This window comes from Pleurodeles waltl, chromosome 7 (assembly GCF_031143425.1).
Source record: "Pleurodeles waltl isolate 20211129_DDA chromosome 7, aPleWal1.hap1.20221129, whole genome shotgun sequence".
Lineage (NCBI taxonomy): Eukaryota > Metazoa > Chordata > Amphibia > Caudata > Salamandridae > Pleurodeles > Pleurodeles waltl.
Window position 1 is genome coordinate 135,792,127 of NC_090446.1, and position 16,984 is coordinate 135,809,110.

Sequence of the window (16,984 nt, forward strand, 5' to 3'; positions counted from 1 at the left end):
TCACAATGGGCTCAAGACCTTCCAAACTACAGCTCCAGGAGCTTTTGGCAGAGTTTGAGAAAGCAAACCCCTCTGAAGATGGCAACAGAGGATGAAGATAGTGACTTGGAGGAAAATTCCAACCTTCCAGTCCTACTTAGGGAGAACAGGGACACTTCAGCCCTGTCTCCAAATATACTAGTTAGAGATGCTGTTTCCCTCACAGGAGGGACCAACATCTCTAAAATCACTGAGGATAACTCCAGTGAAGAGGACATCCAGTTAGCCAGGATGGCCAAAAGATTGGCTTTGGAAAGACAGATCCTGGCCATAGAAAGGGAAAGACAAGAGATGGGCCTAGGACCCATCAATGGTGGCAGCAACATAACTAGGGTCAGAGATTCTCCTGACATGTTAAAAATCCCTAAAGGGATTGTGACTAAATATGAAGATGGTGATGACATCACCAAATGGTTCACAGCTTTTGAGAGGGCTTGTGTAACCAGAAAAGTGAACAGATCTCACTGGGTGCTCTCCTTTGGGAAATGTTCACTGGAAAGTGTAGGGATAGACTCCTCACACTCTCTGGAAAAGATGCAGAATCTTATGACCTCATGAAGGGTACCCTGATTGAGGGCTTTGGATTCTCCACTGAGGAGTATAGGATTAGATTCAGGGGGGCTCAAAAATCCTCGAGCCAGACCTGGGTTGATTTTGTAGACTACTCAGTGAAAACACTGGATGGTTGGATTCAAGGCAGTGGTGTAAATGATTATGATGGGCTGTACAATTTATTTGTGAAAGAACATCTGTTAAGTAATTGTTTCAATGATAAACTGCATCAGCATCTGGTAGACCTAGGACCAATTTCTCCCCAAGAATTGGGAAAGAAGGCGGACCATTGGATCAAGACTAGGGTGACCAAGACTTCCACAGGAGGTGACCAAAAGAAAGGGGTCACAAAGCCTCCCCAGGGGAAAGGTGTTGAGACATCCAAAAACAAAAATAGTAAAGAGTCTTCTACAGGCCCCCAAAAACCTGCACAGGAGGGTGGGCCCAGAGCCTCTTCACAAACCAATTTTGGGTACAAGGGTAAAAACTTTGATCCCAAAAATGTCTGGTGTCGTAGCTGTAATCAGCCTGGACACCAAACTGGAGACAAGGCCTATCCCAAGAAAAGTACCACTTCTAACTCCACTCCAGCTAACACTGGAATGGCTAGTCTCCAAGTGGGATCAACAGTGTGCCCAGAGCAAATCAGGTGTCACACTGAAGCTACATAAGTCTCTGAGGGTGGGGTGGATTTAGCCACACTGGCTGCCTGGCCTCCTAATATGCAAAAATACAGGCAGCAGCTCTTAATTAATGGGACAAGTGTAGAAGGCCTGAGGGATACAGGTGCCAGTGTCACCATGGTGACAGAGAAACTGGTTTCCCCTGGTCAATACCTGGCTGGACAAACTTATCCAGTCACCAATGCTGACAATCAAACAAAAGTACATCCCATGGCTATGGTAACTTTAGAGTGGGGGGGGGGTCAATGGCCTGAAACAGGTGGTGGTCTCCTCAAATATCCCAGTAGACTGTTTGTTTGGAAATGACCTGGAGTCCTCAGCATGGGCTGAGGTTGAACTGAAAACCCATGCAGCCATGCTGGGTATCCCTGAACTGGTGTGTGTCAAGACAAGGGCACAGTGCAAGGCTCAGGGTGAAAAAGTAGAGCTGGAGTCTGGAAAAAGGGCGCAGCCTACCAAGAGGAAAGGAAAGACAGCTGGGAAACCAGCTGTAACACAACAACAAAAAGAGAACCTCTCTTCTCAGGAAGAAGTTCTGCCCTCTGAGGGAACTGAGCCTATGGAGTTGGAACCTTATCAGGTTGAGCTCTTAGGCCCAGGGGGACCCTCAAGGGAGCAGTTGTGTAAGGGGCAAGAAACCTGTCCCTCTCTTAAAGGCCTTAGGCAGCAAGCTGCTGAAGAGTCCAATGGCAAGAAAACTGGAACACATAGGGTCTGTTGGGAAGATGGACTCCTGCACACTGAGGCAAGAGATCCCAAACCTGGTGCCACTAGGAGAGTGGTAGTAACTCAGGAGTTCAGAGAGTTCATACTGACCTTAGCCCATGATATTCCCCTTGCTGGGCATTTGGGACAAACCAAGACGTGGGAGAGACTAGTCAACCCAACTGTCCCAGAAAGTTAAGGAGTTTTGTGTCTCCTGTACCACCTGTCAAGCCAGTGGTAAGACAGGTGGACATCCAAAGGCCCCCCTCATTCCACTTCCAGTGGTGGGGGTCCCCTTTGAAAGAGTGGGTGTGGACATAGTGGGTCCACTTGAACCTCCCACAGGCTCAGGAAATATGTACATCCTAGTAGTAGTGGATCATGCTACTAGGTATCCTGAAGATATTCCCCTTAGGTCGACTACTGCCCCTGCAGTAGCCAAGGCCCTCATTGGTATCTTTACCAGAGTGGGCTTCCCTAAGGAGGTGGTGTCTGACAGAGGTACCAACTTCATGTCAGCATACCTGAAACACATGTGGAATGAGTGTGGAGTGACTTATAAATTCACTACACCCTATCATCCACAAACTAATGGCCTTGTTGAGAGATTCAACAAGACATTAAAGGGCATGATCTTGGGGCTCCCAGAAAAACTCAAAAGGAGATGGGATGTCCTCTTGCCATGTCTGCTTTTCGCTTACAGAGAGGTGCCTCAGAAGGGAGTAGGGTTCTCACCCTTTGAAGTTCTGTTTGGCCACCCTGTAAGGGGACCACTAGCTCTTGTGAAAGAAGGCTGGGAGAGACCTCTTCATGAGCCTAAACAAGACATAGTGGACTATGTGCTTGGCCTTCGTTCAAAGATGGCAGAGTACATGGAAAAGGCAAGTAAAAACCTTGAGGCCAGCCAACAGCTCCAGAAGTTTTGGTATGACCAAAAGGCTGCAATGGTTGAATTTCAACCAGGGCGGAAAGTCTGGGTGTTGGAGCCTGTGGCTCCCAGGGCACTTCAGGACAGATGGAGTGGCCCTTACCCAGTACTAGAGAAGAAGAGTCAGGTCACCTACCTGGTGGACCTAGGCACTAGCAGGAGCCCCAAGAGGGTGATCCATGTGAACCGCCTAAAGCTCTTCCATGACAGGGCTGATGTAAATCTGTTGATGGTAACAGATGAGGACCAGGAAGCTGAGAGTGAACCTCTCCCTGATCTCCTCTCATCAAACCCTAAAGATGGTTCAGTAGATGGAGTGATCTATTCAGGCACCCTCTCTGGCCAACAGCAATCTAATTGTAGGAAGGTCCTGCAACGGTTTGCTGAGCTCTTTTCCCTAACCCCTGGTCAGACACACCTGTGTACCCATGATGTGGACACAGGAGACAGCATGCCTGTCAAAAACAAAATATTCAGACAGTCTGACCAAGTTAAGGAAAGCATCAAGGTGAAAGTCCACAAGATGTTGGAATTGGGAGTAATTGAGCACTCTGACAGCCCCTGGGCTAGCCCAGTGGTCTTAGTCCCCAAACCTCACACCAAAGATGGAAAGAGAGAGATGAGGTTTTGTGTGGACTACAGAGGACTTAATTCTGTCACAAAGACAGATGCCCATCCCATTCCTAGAGCTGATGAACTGATTGACAAATTAGGTGCTGCCAAATTCTTAAGTACCTTTGACTTAACAGCAGGGTACTGGCAAATCAAAATGGCACCTGGAGCAAAAGAAAAGACAGCATTCTCTACACCTGATGGGCATTATCAGTTCACTGTTATGCCCTTTGGTTTAAAGAATGCCCCTGCCACCTTCCAAAGGTTGGTAAATCAAGTCCTTGCTGGTTTGGAATCCTTTAGTGCAGCTTATCTTGATGATATTGCTGTCTTTAGCTCCAACTGGCAGGATCACCTGGTCCACCTGAAGAAGGTTTTGAAGGTTCTGCAATCAGCAGGCCTCTCTATCAAGGCATCCAAATGCCAGATAGGGCAGGGAACTGTGGTTTGCTTGGGACACCTTGTAGGTGGAGGCCAAGTTCAGCCACTCCAGCCTAAGATCCAGACTATTCTGGACTGGGCAGCTCCAAAAACGAAGACTCAAGTCAGGGCACTCCTTGGCTTGACTGGGAACTATAGGAGGTTTGTGAAGGGATATGGATCCATAGTGACAGCCCTCACAGAACTCACCTCCAAGAAAATGCCCAAGAAGGTAAACTGGACTGTAGAATGCCAACAGGCCTTTGACACCCTGAAACAAGCAATGTGCACAGCACCAGTTCTAAAAGCTCCAGATTACTCCAAGCAGTTCATTGTGCAGACAGATGCCTCTGAACATGGGATAGGGGCAGTTTTGTCCCAAACAAATGATGATGGCCTTGACCAGCCTGTTGCTTTCATTAGCAGGAGGTTACTCCCCAGGGAGCAGCGTTGGAGTGCCATTGCTGTGGTTTGGTCCCTGAAGAAGCTGAGACCATACCTCTTTGGTACTCACTTTGTAGTTCAAACTGACCACAGACCTCTCAGATGGCTGATGCAAATGAAAGGTGAAAATCCAAAACTGTTGAGGTGGTCCATCTCCCTACAGGGAATGGACTTTATAGTGGAACAGAGACCTGGGACTGCCCATGCCAATGCAGATGGCCTTTCCAGGTTCTTCCACTTAGAAAATGAAGACTCTCTTGGGTAAGGTTAGTCTCATCCTCTTTCGTTTGGGGGGGGGGGGTGTAAGGAAATGCCTCCTTGGCATGGTTACCCCCTGACGTTTTGCCTTTGCTGATGCTATGTTTTGAATTGAAAGTGTGCTGAGGCCTGCTAACCAGGCCCCAGCACCAGTGTTCTTTCCCTAACCTGTACTTTTGTTTCCACAATTGGCACACCCTGGCATCCAGGTAAGTCCCTTGTAACTGGTACCCCTGGTACCAAGGGCCCTTATGCCAGGGAAGGTCTCTAAGGGCTGCAGCATATCTTATGCCACCCTGGGGACCCCTCACTCAGCACAGACACACTGCTTGCCAGCTTGTGTGTGCTGGTGAGGACAAAACGAGTAAGTCGACATGGCACTCCCCTCAGGGTGCCATGCCAACCTCACACTGCCTATGCAGTATAGATAAGTCACCCCTCTAGCAGGCCTTACAGCCCTAAGGCAGGGTGCACTATGCCATAGGTGAGGGTACCAGTGCATGAGCACTGTGCCCCTACAGTGTCTAAACCAAACCTTAGACATTGTAAGTGCAGGGTAGCCATAAGAGTATATGGTCTGGGAGTCTGTCAAACACGAACTCCACAGCACCATAATGGCTACACTGAAAACTGGGAAGTTTGGTATCAAACTTCTCAGCACAATAAATGCACACTGATGCCAGTGTACATTTTATTGTAAAATACACCCCAGAGGGCACCTCAGAGGTGCCCCCTGAAACCTTAACCAACTACCTGTGTAGGCTGACTGGTTCCAGCAGCCTGCCACACCCGAGACATGTTGCTGGCCACATGGGGAGAGTGCCTTTGTCACTCTGGCTAGTAACAAAGCCTGCACTGGGTGGAGATGCTATCACCTCCCCCTTGCAGGGGCTGTAACACCTGGCGGTGAGCCTCAAAGGCTAACCCCCTTTGTTCCAGCACCACAGGGCATTCCAGCTAGTGGAGTTGCCCGCCCCCGGCCCCACTTTTGGCGGCAAGGCCGGAGGAGATAATGAGAAAAACAAGGAGGAGTCACTGACCAGTCAGGACAGCCCCTAAGGCAACCTGAGCTGAAGTGACTCTGACTTTTAGGAATCCTCCATCTTGCAGATGGAGGATCCCCCCAATAGGGATAGGAATGTGACCCCCTCCCCTTGGGAGGAGGCACAAAGAGGGTGTAGCCACCCTCCGGGCTAGTAGCCATTGGCTACTGCCCTCCCTGACCTAAACACACCCCTAAATCTTGTATTTAGGGACGCCCCTGAACCTAGGAAATCAGATTCCTGCAACTTAAGAAGAAGAGGACTGCTGAGCTGAAAAACCCTGCAGAGAAGACGCAGACACCAACTGCTTTGGCCCCAGCCCTACTGGCCTGTCTCCCTCCTTCGGAAGTAAACTGCTCCAGCGACGCTTTCCCCAGGACCAGCGACCTCTGAATCCTCAGAGGACTGCCGTGCTTCAAAAAGACCAAGAAACTCCCGAGAACAGCGGCCCTGTTCAACTAAGACTGCAAATATGTTTCCAGAGGAGCAGCTTTAAAGACCCCTGCAATCCCCGCCAGAAGCGTGAGACTTGCAACACTGCACCCGGCAACCCCCGACTCGACTGGTGGAGAAACAACGCTACAGGGAGGACCCCCCGGCGACTCCAAGACTGTGAGTAACCAAAGTTGTCCCCCCTGAGCCCCCACAGCGACGCCTGCAGAGGGAATCCCGAGGCTCCCCCTGACCGCGACTGTCTGAATCCAAAATCCCGACGCCTGGAAAAGACCCTGCACCCGCAGCCCCCAGGACCTGAAGGATCGGAACTCCAGTGCAGGAGTGACCCCCAGGAGGCCCTCTCCCTTGCCCAGGTGGTGGCTACCCCGAGGAACCCCCCCTTGCCTGCCTGCATCGCTGAAGAGACCCCTTGTTCTCTCATTGAAACCTATTGAAAACACGACGCGTGTTTGCACACTGCACCCAGCCGCCCCCGTGCTGCTGAGGGTGTACTTTCTGTGCTGACTTGTGTTCCCTCCCGGTGCCCTACAAAACCCCCCTGGTCTGCCCTCCGAAGACGCGGGTACTTACCTGCTGGCAGACTGGAACCGGGGCACCCCTTCTCCATTGAAGCCTATGTGTTTTGGGCACCACTTTGAACTCTGCACCTGACCAGCCCTGAGCTGCTGGTGTGGTGACTTTGGGGTTGCTCTGAACCCCCAACGGTGGGCTACCTTGGACCCCAATTTGAACCCCGTAGGTGGTTTACTTACCTGCAAGAACTAACATTAACTTACCTCCCCCAGGAACTGTGAAAATTGCACTGTGTCCACTTTTAAAATAGCTATATGTGTTTTATGTAAAAAGTATATATGCTATTGTGATTATTCAAAGTTCCTAAAGTACTTACCTGCAATACCTTTCAAATGAGATATTACATGTAGAATTTGAACCTGTGGTTCTTAAAATAAACTAAGAAAAGATATTTTTCTATACAAAAACCTATTGGCTTGGAATTGTCTCTGAGTGTGTGTTCCTCATTTATTGCCTATGTGTATGTACAACAAATGCTTAACACTACTCCTTTGATAAGCCTACTGCTCGACCACACTACCACAAAATAGAGCATTAGTATTATCTCTTTTTGCCACTATCTTACCTCTAAGGGGAACCCTTGGACTCTGTGCATGCTATTCCTTACTTTGAAATAGCACATACAGAGCCAACTTCCTACAGATCATTAACGACCTTGCCTGAAAGATCAATGGTGCCAGATCTGAGGCACTTGGGAAGATATGTTAACTCTCTCTCAGGCTGCCATCGACTCTCCTCCTTGGTGGTGGTTATAAACCATTCCCCTGAAGGGTGTTTGTTTTCAACAGTCACTGTGTCCCAAACGACTGATGCTTCCCTGTTAGATAAGGGGGGCACATGTGGCTCGGCTTCAGGCTCAGGGAAGGTAGTCAAAGTAAGGGAAGACTTACTTCGACAACTTGCTGGAGTCGAGAGCAGTCGATCTAGCACTCTGGTCTTTTTGACCACACTTCAAACACCCCTGCTTCTTCAAATTGACAATACAACAATGTGTTACATCAGCAGGCAGGACGGCACAATATCAAGAGCTCAGTCTGCAACAGCCCAGATAATTTGGAAATGATTTATTGAGAGGAATCTGCTTATTACAGCAGTTCACCTTCCTGATTACCAAAACGTGAACGCGGATTCTCTTGTAGAAATTCAAGGAAATCACAAGTGAATGGTAAACAACATTGTGCTGTGCAGCGTCTTATGGGATTGGTGATTTCAAGAAATAAACATTCACAAACACAGAAAAAAAGAAATGCCCAACTACGCATCCAGCTATTATCAATAATACCTACCAGGTACACTGTTGAACACTCCTTTGATCAGGAGGTTGAAGTTTAGGTCCAGTTCCGCTGGTTCTTGTAGTAATCTTCAAATTAGTTAGGGTGATTCTCATCGCCCCACTGTGTTCAAGTGAGCTGCATGAGGTTCACGCACATGCTTCACTCATAGTGCAACAAACGTTTCTCCCCAGGGACACTGTTAGATAACAAAGGTATATAAGTAAAGTACATGGGCTTGGTCTAGCGGGGGCTATTTTAGTCACCATTAGTATGTGATGCTGCGGTAGGAATATGGTTAGCTTTGGGAAGAAGAGCAGATGTGGCATAAAAGCAGATCAGGGAAGGACTAGAGAGAAAAAGGAGGTTTCTGGGCCATGGCCTTCCCAGATCCAACCAGAAAGAGACAACACAAACAAGCTTCTTACCCTCTCTGCCCTCATCTGGACATCGTGGAAGAAAGGTTAAGAAGCATCTTGAAGAGGAAGGCTGGAGGAAACCATCGCAGGGTTGAGAGGAGTATTAGAGACATGGCCCATGACATGTGATCTAGCTAAGTGGATAGAGATTAAAGGTTAACCGGGCAGCAAGGACCAGCCCATAGCACATGAAACATAGGTATTATAATTTCAAGCTTTTTAACACTACTGGGTTCAAGCCTCTAATCTATTGGAAGTCTTTAACAGTGATTTGCTCTTATGTTGGAGAGATCTGCCACAGTCCTGAAAAAGTAGTGGAATGCCTCTCCAGCTGTGTCTTGACAGCTCTCGCATCATGTTGTACATCCACATTAGTCTAGACTCCACTCTTGTAACTGTTTTGAAGCCTCCGGTTAGAATCGAGATACAAAAAACTTTTAAAATGGACCATATATTTTTGGAATAGTTTGAGTTGTAGGAGCCACCTAAATGTTCTTGATGCCAGCGTTTTAGCTGACATATTGGTGATACTCGGTCATTGTGACATTTAATGTACTGTGTTGAAAAGCCCAGCGATACCCTGTCAGGTCTAGGAAGCAATTTAAAGACCATAGCCCAGAGATGCTCAGTTTAAACTGCATCTGATATGTGTAGTGTGATGTCATTTTGAATGCACTCTTCACACAAACACTGCTGTTCTCTAAACATCAAACAGTCACTGTTGATTTTAGTGAGACATGTACTTGTGTGAAAATGGCTTTTAGACAGCAGAACCTAATATAGAAAACTGATATGAGTAAACAATATAAATAACTATTGGGTTCATCTTGCTCTGCAGCAACCAGCAGATGATGAAGCGACCAGTGTCAGCTGTGGGATACAAGAGGCCCCTGAGTCAGCATGCAAGGATGTCCATGATGATTCGACCAGAAGTGCGATATAGGGTAAGATAGGTAGAGCTTTTATTTTCTCTTAATTGCCAATATCTTCAGTTTCATTCATTCTAAGCAAAAAATGTAAGGGGTTCTTGTTTATATTTTCTCTAAAAAGGGGCTGAGGACATATTGCTTCAATAACTTGAAAATTCATCAAATATCAGAAAAATATCATCCCAGCAAAGCGCTGTAAACACTGTACAGGGAAATATTTCTGCACAGAAAAAGCAACAACTTTGTTTTGACCTTGTCAGTTACACATGCATGATCTCTTTTATGTATTGACAAAAAATCCTAATCAAAGCAGCCACGCACAAATAACTAATAGTGACTATAATTTCTTAACTTTTTCTCCTCTCAAACAATTCTTATATTAAGACAGTCTGTTAGGAGCTCATGTGTCCCTTTAATCACAAATCCCAAGATTATTTTGATCCCGCAAACTGCAACACATGAGAACATTCAGGTTCCTCCCAACGTGTGTAATAATCTCATGCCCTTGAGCATATATTTTTTTTTTTTTTACTTCACTTGTATGAAGCTGATGTTTGATTTGCGGTATGCCACAAATAGATCACAAAACATATGTGCTCCTGACTCCTATATAATCGGAGACTACATTCTCGAACTTCTTTTGATACACGTAATGTCCTAACGTCCACGCAATTCAGGTACTTCACTGTCCTAGACTACATTACTCAAGATCCATCTGATCTCTTTGAGGAAAGGATTATTTTTCTTTAAGTTTGCAGTTTTTCTTACTGCACTTTTCTTAGGTACTCATAATCCTGGGTCTCCTTGTCAGAGGATAAGGTCCAGTGCTGCCACCTGCGATCCTGTGCCACCTCCAGTCACAGGATAAGGTCCCATGCTGCCTTTTGTCGGCGAATGAGGTCCCATGCCTTCTCTTTCCCGTAGGATGAGCTCCTGTGCCTTCTCTTCCCAATGGGATGAGGCTCATGCATATTCTCTTTTCCAGGGGATGAGGTCCATGCATTCTCTTTCCTATGGGATGGGGTGCCATGCTGGCTGTTTCAAGTGGGATGAGGTTCTCAAGCCAATTGTTTTCCATGGGATGTGATCCTGTACCTTCATTCTCCCATAGCATGAGGTTCTTTGCCCTGTTTGCTTGTAGGATGAGGTGCCATGCCTACCATTTTCCTCATAGGATGAGGTCTTGTTTCTTCGTGTCCTAGGAGGATAGGATTTGTACCTTCTCTAAGGATGAGGTTTTGTAATATTTATGTAAGTGGAAATAGGTGAACTAAGCTTTAAGTGCTGACCGTCCAGTTAGTAAACCTCTATAACTAGCAATGTTAATTCCTTTTCTAGGCAGAGAACATTGTGCTGCTGGAGCTAGATATGCCCAGTCGTACCACTCGAGACTATGAGGGTCCTGCTGTTGCCCCTAAGGTGCAGGCAGCCCTGGAAGCAGCACTACAGGAAGAGGATGAGCTTCATGTGGACGCTTCAACTTTCGAGAGCACAGCTAACAAGAAGTCGAAATCTAGGTAGGACCATCATCTGTATATTATTGCCTGTTTCTTTATGGGGCTGTATTTTTCTGTCTATACGTAAGTGACATAAATGTCTTTCTCTGCAGGCCTAAGACTGGGAGACGTTCGGCAGCATCATCAACCAGCACTTCTGGTTCTCCGCTCTACCCGCAGTCACGTGGATTAGTTCCAAAGTAAAGCCATGAAACTTTCTCGAGCATGTTGTGTGCTCTTTTCTGCAGGCCAGGAACTAACCAACAGCATCACAGAGCAAGGGCATTCATCTGCAGTGTGTCTCTGACCGAAGAACTCTTAACCTGTCAGAGGCTTTTTGCAGTTAAACTTCTTTATGGTGTCCTAAAAGCTGTAGTTAGAAGTTTGGACTTGTTTTGTGTATATTAATTCTGTCTGAAAGTCCAACAGGAACTGTGACATCAATATGGACTTCTTGGGCTCACGGTATAACTTTTAAGAATCAAGAACTTGCCTCTGCTGGTCCCTCCACAGATGGAACATACCCTATTTCCATCTAGAAGTGTACACCTCAAGGGAATGTAGGCACGAAAAGGGAGCTCCATGTGGAGACAGGAAAAGAATGGGAGGGAAAGTAAGGACTTGGGTGGTGGAATATAATACAGAATAAGCAGGAGAAAGGGAGACCATTCTGGAGGACTGCAGATAACCAGGTGCAGGTAGAGCAGGGTTGCATACTTTAGGCTCAAGAAAGGAAGGCATCTTTGTTGTAAAGTTGTGGAGAGTGCTGCAATTTAGGGTGATGAGCAGTATTTGTACTGAGTCGCTACTTTGAGAGTCAAGGCAGAAGCCTACGAAAGTATTCAAGATTAGGTAAAAATTAGAATGTGTAGATCTGTTTCTGGGGCTGACATTTGCACATGTCCCTTTCACCTTGCCATGCCTTAACATTTTCTTTGACTTTAGCTGTCATAGAACCAGTTCTGTTGATTGATTGCAATGTTCTTCATTACAAATCAGAGGGCCAAGTTCTTCATATCATTCAGTAAAATGCTCCCTCTAAATATTTACCTTTGGTTAAATGAAAAATATTAATAGGGATTCAAGGATAGAGCAGAAGGGGGAGGGGGAGGGTAATACTCCAAGTATGACTGCAAATGACAGACTCCCAAAAGGAATCAATAGACCGAATTGGATAGATTTCAATTCCTGACCTGAGCTTACCAGAGAGGTTCCATATTTAACACTGGACATCTCAGTGAAGATTTTGAACAGGGACTGGCCCATTCACACATAGAATATGCACACGATGTGACCCACATAATCTCTTTGTAGTCTTAAACAAATATGGGTGAACTAAATGTAAGCAGGAATTCTGCTGATTCATAATAGAAGTAGAGAGGAGGCTTCTGTAATTTACGCAAAGATTATCATACTGATGGGTGATTGAGTCCAGCTGCAGCAGTTCCTGTTTCTAGGGATGTTTGTCATGGAAGGGTCCAGAGTTATTTCTTAATGACAGATGAAGGGGAGTTCTGATTTTGTGTGATCAAGCAGATATTTTGAATGGGTTACTATCCAGTGGTATAGCAGCTGATTGTTCATGGGGGTGGGGCTGTGTTGTTGCAGATAACTTTCTGAGAGAGAAAGGTTATTCTTTATTAGTCTGTAGCTGGTGATGTTTGAGAGAAGTGTTTGTTTTATGTATTTAAACACAAGTATATTTAGCACTTTATTTCCAATTTTAATTTATTGCAAAAGAGTATTGTATGTGTGCGCTTGTTTCTCATTATCTCAAATATTCTCAGGTACATAACGGCCACCTGCCACTAGTTATGATACAAGTGTACAGGGATGATACTGTGTCTGTACCTTACTGCAGCTCCAATTTTGTTCTTAATCCTGGCAATCCGGCCTCTGTGCCTCCATTTTCTATTAATGCATTTAAGCCTGGGTATTGATCAGGGGAGGGGATCCTTTCTGTGTACTAGACAGCAGTTTCCGATGTTGTGCCAGAGTGGGTGCTCTATAGATCATCTTGCCCAATAACCATTAACTAATGAGAGTAGGACAAGGCTCCTATATTTTAAGTTAACTAGGTTAGCAGCATTGCTATGTCCCACTTGATAGAATCAGGAGAGGATTGTTGGTGTATCATGCAGGCCATCATGTTTGGTACTTTTAGGACAGTGCTTATCGGTGAACCATAGTGGCAGTCCTGATGTATCCGTTGATGGGGCTGGAGCAGTGCTCTGGGTTTCCTTTACTGGAATTAGGGTCGTACATGTGTTGGTAACACTGCTAGGGTTCCTCTTGGTGCACAATGCTGACATTACACGTATGCATTTATTAATTATCCATACCTCTGGGATAGTGTTCCTTAGTTTCCATTGCTGACGAGTCTGCAGTGCATCCACTAGTCAATCTGTGATCGTTTTTGTGATCTACCTTGCTGATATTGTTACTGTACATTAATTGGTCAGACTATGGTGGTATTCCTTTGTTTATTTTACTGATGGTAATACTATTCTTCGATTGCCATTTTTTTAAAATATTGGCTGCTATTCATGCCGCATAATCTGCTCATGAGTTTTATGGATTTGGTGTGGTGTACTTCGGTTTACCATTCAATCAGAACCTTTGCATCCGCTCTTGGGTTTGAGCTAGTGTTTAACCTCCTAACTTGACCAATGTTTATCCACTCGATAAACAGAGATGGTATCCTTGATTTATTTTCCAAGTCTTGTGGCTCTATATTCACTTATGTTTTTGTGAGATGTTTATTGGTTAATCTTCCTAACTTGACTGCTACATAGTTTATTGAGGGTTTGAAATGGATTAACATGTCTTATTTTCCTAATCTCAAAGCATAGCACCCACTTGTGCATTAGAGATGGTGTTTCTTGGTTTATCATCCTAACTTTGCAGCTGTGTGTCCACAGCCCACCCGTGAATTAGAAATGGTGTTCATTGATTTATTGTCCCAACCCTGTAGATGTAAATCCAACACATGGGTTTGTTGTGGGATCTCTTAACTTACTGAGCTCACTATCCACATGTGTGGTTTACGCTGTTCACACTGCTCCTGTCTCTATTGCTGGATCAAGTATGGGCCTTACTTCTTATGTATGTCGCTGATAGTTTTATGGGCTATTTTAATGCTACGCCCTGCTGAGGCTGGAATAGTGCTTGTTCTGCATGTACCAGAAGATAAGTACTCGTGCCTTCATGGCAGAAACAAGTCTCTGCCTATAACCTCTTCACTGTGCTTCTTAAGACATGTCATTGTACCTTATGGACACTGTCTCCGAGACTGGGGTAGGTTCTGTCCCTCACCAGCATACAGTGCAGTTAACGTTTTGTGGTGAGGTGGGGCAATGCTACCTGTACTATGCAGATAGTGCCTCTACAACTATGGTACATTTTCCCAGTCTCAAATGCTGACAGTGCTTCTGAAGACTAGGCTGGATTTGAAGATTGTGTTTCCTTTCCATGTAACTTGTGTTAGTACTTCTGCATCCGCGCATAGGGTAGACAATGCTGCTGGGGCCGTGGCTCATGCATGATTAGTGTACCTTTTAAGGCCATTTACCTTCCTTCAGGGGTGGGGTTTTGGAGGATTTGGCAGGGAATTAAACTATACCTTCATAACAGTTACACCACCTACAGGGATGTAGCTTTATATATTGTTTCTAGAGGCTAAGCTTGGGTTGAGAGAGTGCACCTTCAGGAATGGTGGCACACTACCGATGAGTTGGATGCTTCTGGGAGCTGATCTAGAGCCTTGTTTGTAGCTTGGTTAATTTATCTTTAGGATTTTCTCTCCCTCTAGTACTGATCTGCTTCTGGCAGCATGGCTGGGCATGAGAGATGATCTTCTGGACAGTAGCACCGCATCCAGGACTGAGGCTTCTTACAGTGCTTCTGGTGGGCTGGCAGGGAATGGGAGTGTGCTTCAGGACGGAAATGCAACCTAAGGGTGCTGAGGTTACTACAGTGTTTCTGAAATGCAGCTTAGTGTGATGTAATGTAGCTTTTGTACCTTCCAACACTGCCTTGGATGTGGGCGGAGGCTTCCGACAGTGCTTCTGAAGGCTTGGCCGGGACTGTGGTAGTGAATATTTCGGACTGTCTCATTGCCGCTAAGGATAGGCCTTCAGGTAGTGCCTCTGGAGGGTGACCAGGGTTGAACTGGTGTAACCTTTGTCCAGTTAGGTCACCTCCACAACTGAAGCTTCTGACAGTGCCAACACCTAGCCTGATTTGAAATAGTGCTGGAATCCTTTGTACCTAAGATCAGTACTTTTCCATCTTGAATAGTGTGGGGTTCCTCCATTGCATCTTGTTATTGGTGCTTCTCGGGGCTCAACAGATCTAGACTAGTGTAGCTTTAGGGCTGTTTCTCTCCGTCCAGGGGTGCAGCTTCTAGTAGAGCTTCTCAAGGTTGGCGGGGATTCAGTGAAGGGTAACCTAAAGACCGTGCCTTTGCAGGTTGGTTACTGATGGCGATTCTGGTACTTTTCTGAAGGTGCCTCTGTGCCTGAGCTGTTGATAGCACTTCTTGGATGTTAGCTTGGAACTGAATGCTTCATCTAGAAAGTAGACTTCAGACCTCCATGACTAAGGCAAAAGTTCCCTTCCTCCAGGTAATAATGCCTCTTGTTGTGTGGCTGGGTTGGTGTCCTACTCCAGTGGATGCTGGCATCCATGGCTGGGATAGTTCTCTTCTCCACATCTATGGTAAAGTACTTCAGCAGGTTAACAATAGTTACAAGAACTACCTACCTCAGATATTTGCCTAACATTGTACCTGTGGCTCCAGATACCACATTGTTGAATGAATAAGGTGCAGCACACTACAGTGATGATCATGCCAGACAGCATCTGTTTACTTGACCATATTCTTGCATACAAAGGCCTGCCCTAAATGGCTTGTGGTTGAAATTCCATAAGCCTTACTTTCATTTTGTTATTTGTCTTCCAACTTTCAGTATGTCTTGAGTCGCCTTTCCACCTGCATTCTGCTCTCCTGAGTACCTCTGTCTCTCTTTCTAATTCTCTCTCTTACTTTCTCCCATTCTCAAGAAATTCTCCTCCTCCCTCTCACAACCCAGCAAACAAGGCACTGAATCAGGTGCCTTTTACAGGATGTTGCTATGAACAGTAGATTGTTTCATATACCCCTTAGAGGACAAGTGAGGCCCTTTAAGGGTATGACTGGAAATCAAGGCTTCTTGAGCTAACTGATAAAAGCTTAACTCTGAAAAGAAAAAAAGTATGCACACAAACCACTTGGTAGGGATACTTGAGCAAGTAGGCGAGCAGAAACCGTGGAAGTACAAATGTCTAGCGCCCTTTCCATTGCTCATATTGTGTGAAATGGAGCAGGGCAGAGTGGACAGTCATGGAATGTCCATGCTGAAAGCTTTCTGTATTAACTTTACAACACTAGGCATGCTCCTGGTAAAAGAAAATGTGTAGCCAACAGCTATAGACTGCAAAAATGTTTGGAGGATGGATAAAAGTGTCCACATTGTGCATTGGTCTCATTCCAGAGAAAAGGTAGATGCTGAAGTTTTGTGCTTGCTGAATATTCAGAAAAAGAAAACCTGTCTTGGCGAGCCACCTCTCTGTTTTCATGGACCTTAGGACTGTTTTCCCTTTTATCATTACTCCCTCTGCGCCATGATTGTACGATGAGTCTGTTTATTTATTAGTGTTCCTTGTTTGTCTAGAAATGTAAAGACAGTTCTTAAAAATGCTATGTATAACTAAGTAAACCAGATTTATGATCTATTCCAAATCAATCCTTGTTTACATGTTCTTGATCTAGAAAAATGCAAGTGATGGCTATTTTAGAAAGTACATTTCATACTCCGGAAAAAGTAATGAGTAACCCTAGATTGCTCATATACATACTATTTGATATGCTTGAAAAGACAGAGAGCTCATATGAATTAAGGAACAAATACATTTTTGGATACTGTAGAGCAGTGGTTCCCAACCTGCAGTCCGGGGACCCCTGGGGATCCGCGAAGCCTCCTCGGGGTCCACGAAGCCTCCTCAGGGGGTCCACGACTGCTCACAAAATTCATGTCCCCATCTTTCAGTAATGGCTCAGTGGGGGGGGGGGGTCCCCAGATTCCAATAATGATTCATTGGGGGTCCCTGGGCTCC

The 16,984-nt window shown here is 45.7% G+C and overlaps 1 protein-coding gene across 3 annotated transcripts in view; it reads left to right on the forward strand.

The window, feature by feature from the left end:
• The window catches only part of KIF3B (kinesin family member 3B), an 89,605-nt gene extending 72,995 nt beyond the window's left edge, over positions 1–16,610 (forward strand). For all 3 annotated transcript variants that reach the window (XM_069243385.1, XM_069243386.1, XM_069243387.1), the window contains 3 exons: positions 9,242–9,347; positions 10,671–10,849; positions 10,942–16,610. In XM_069243385.1, coding sequence (XP_069099486.1) covers positions 9,242–9,347; positions 10,671–10,849; positions 10,942–11,032 — 376 coding nt within the window. In that variant the 3' untranslated portion in view covers positions 11,033–16,610. The remainder of the gene's footprint in view (positions 1–9,241; positions 9,348–10,670; positions 10,850–10,941) is intronic.
• The last annotated feature ends 374 nt before the right edge of the window (positions 16,611–16,984 follow it).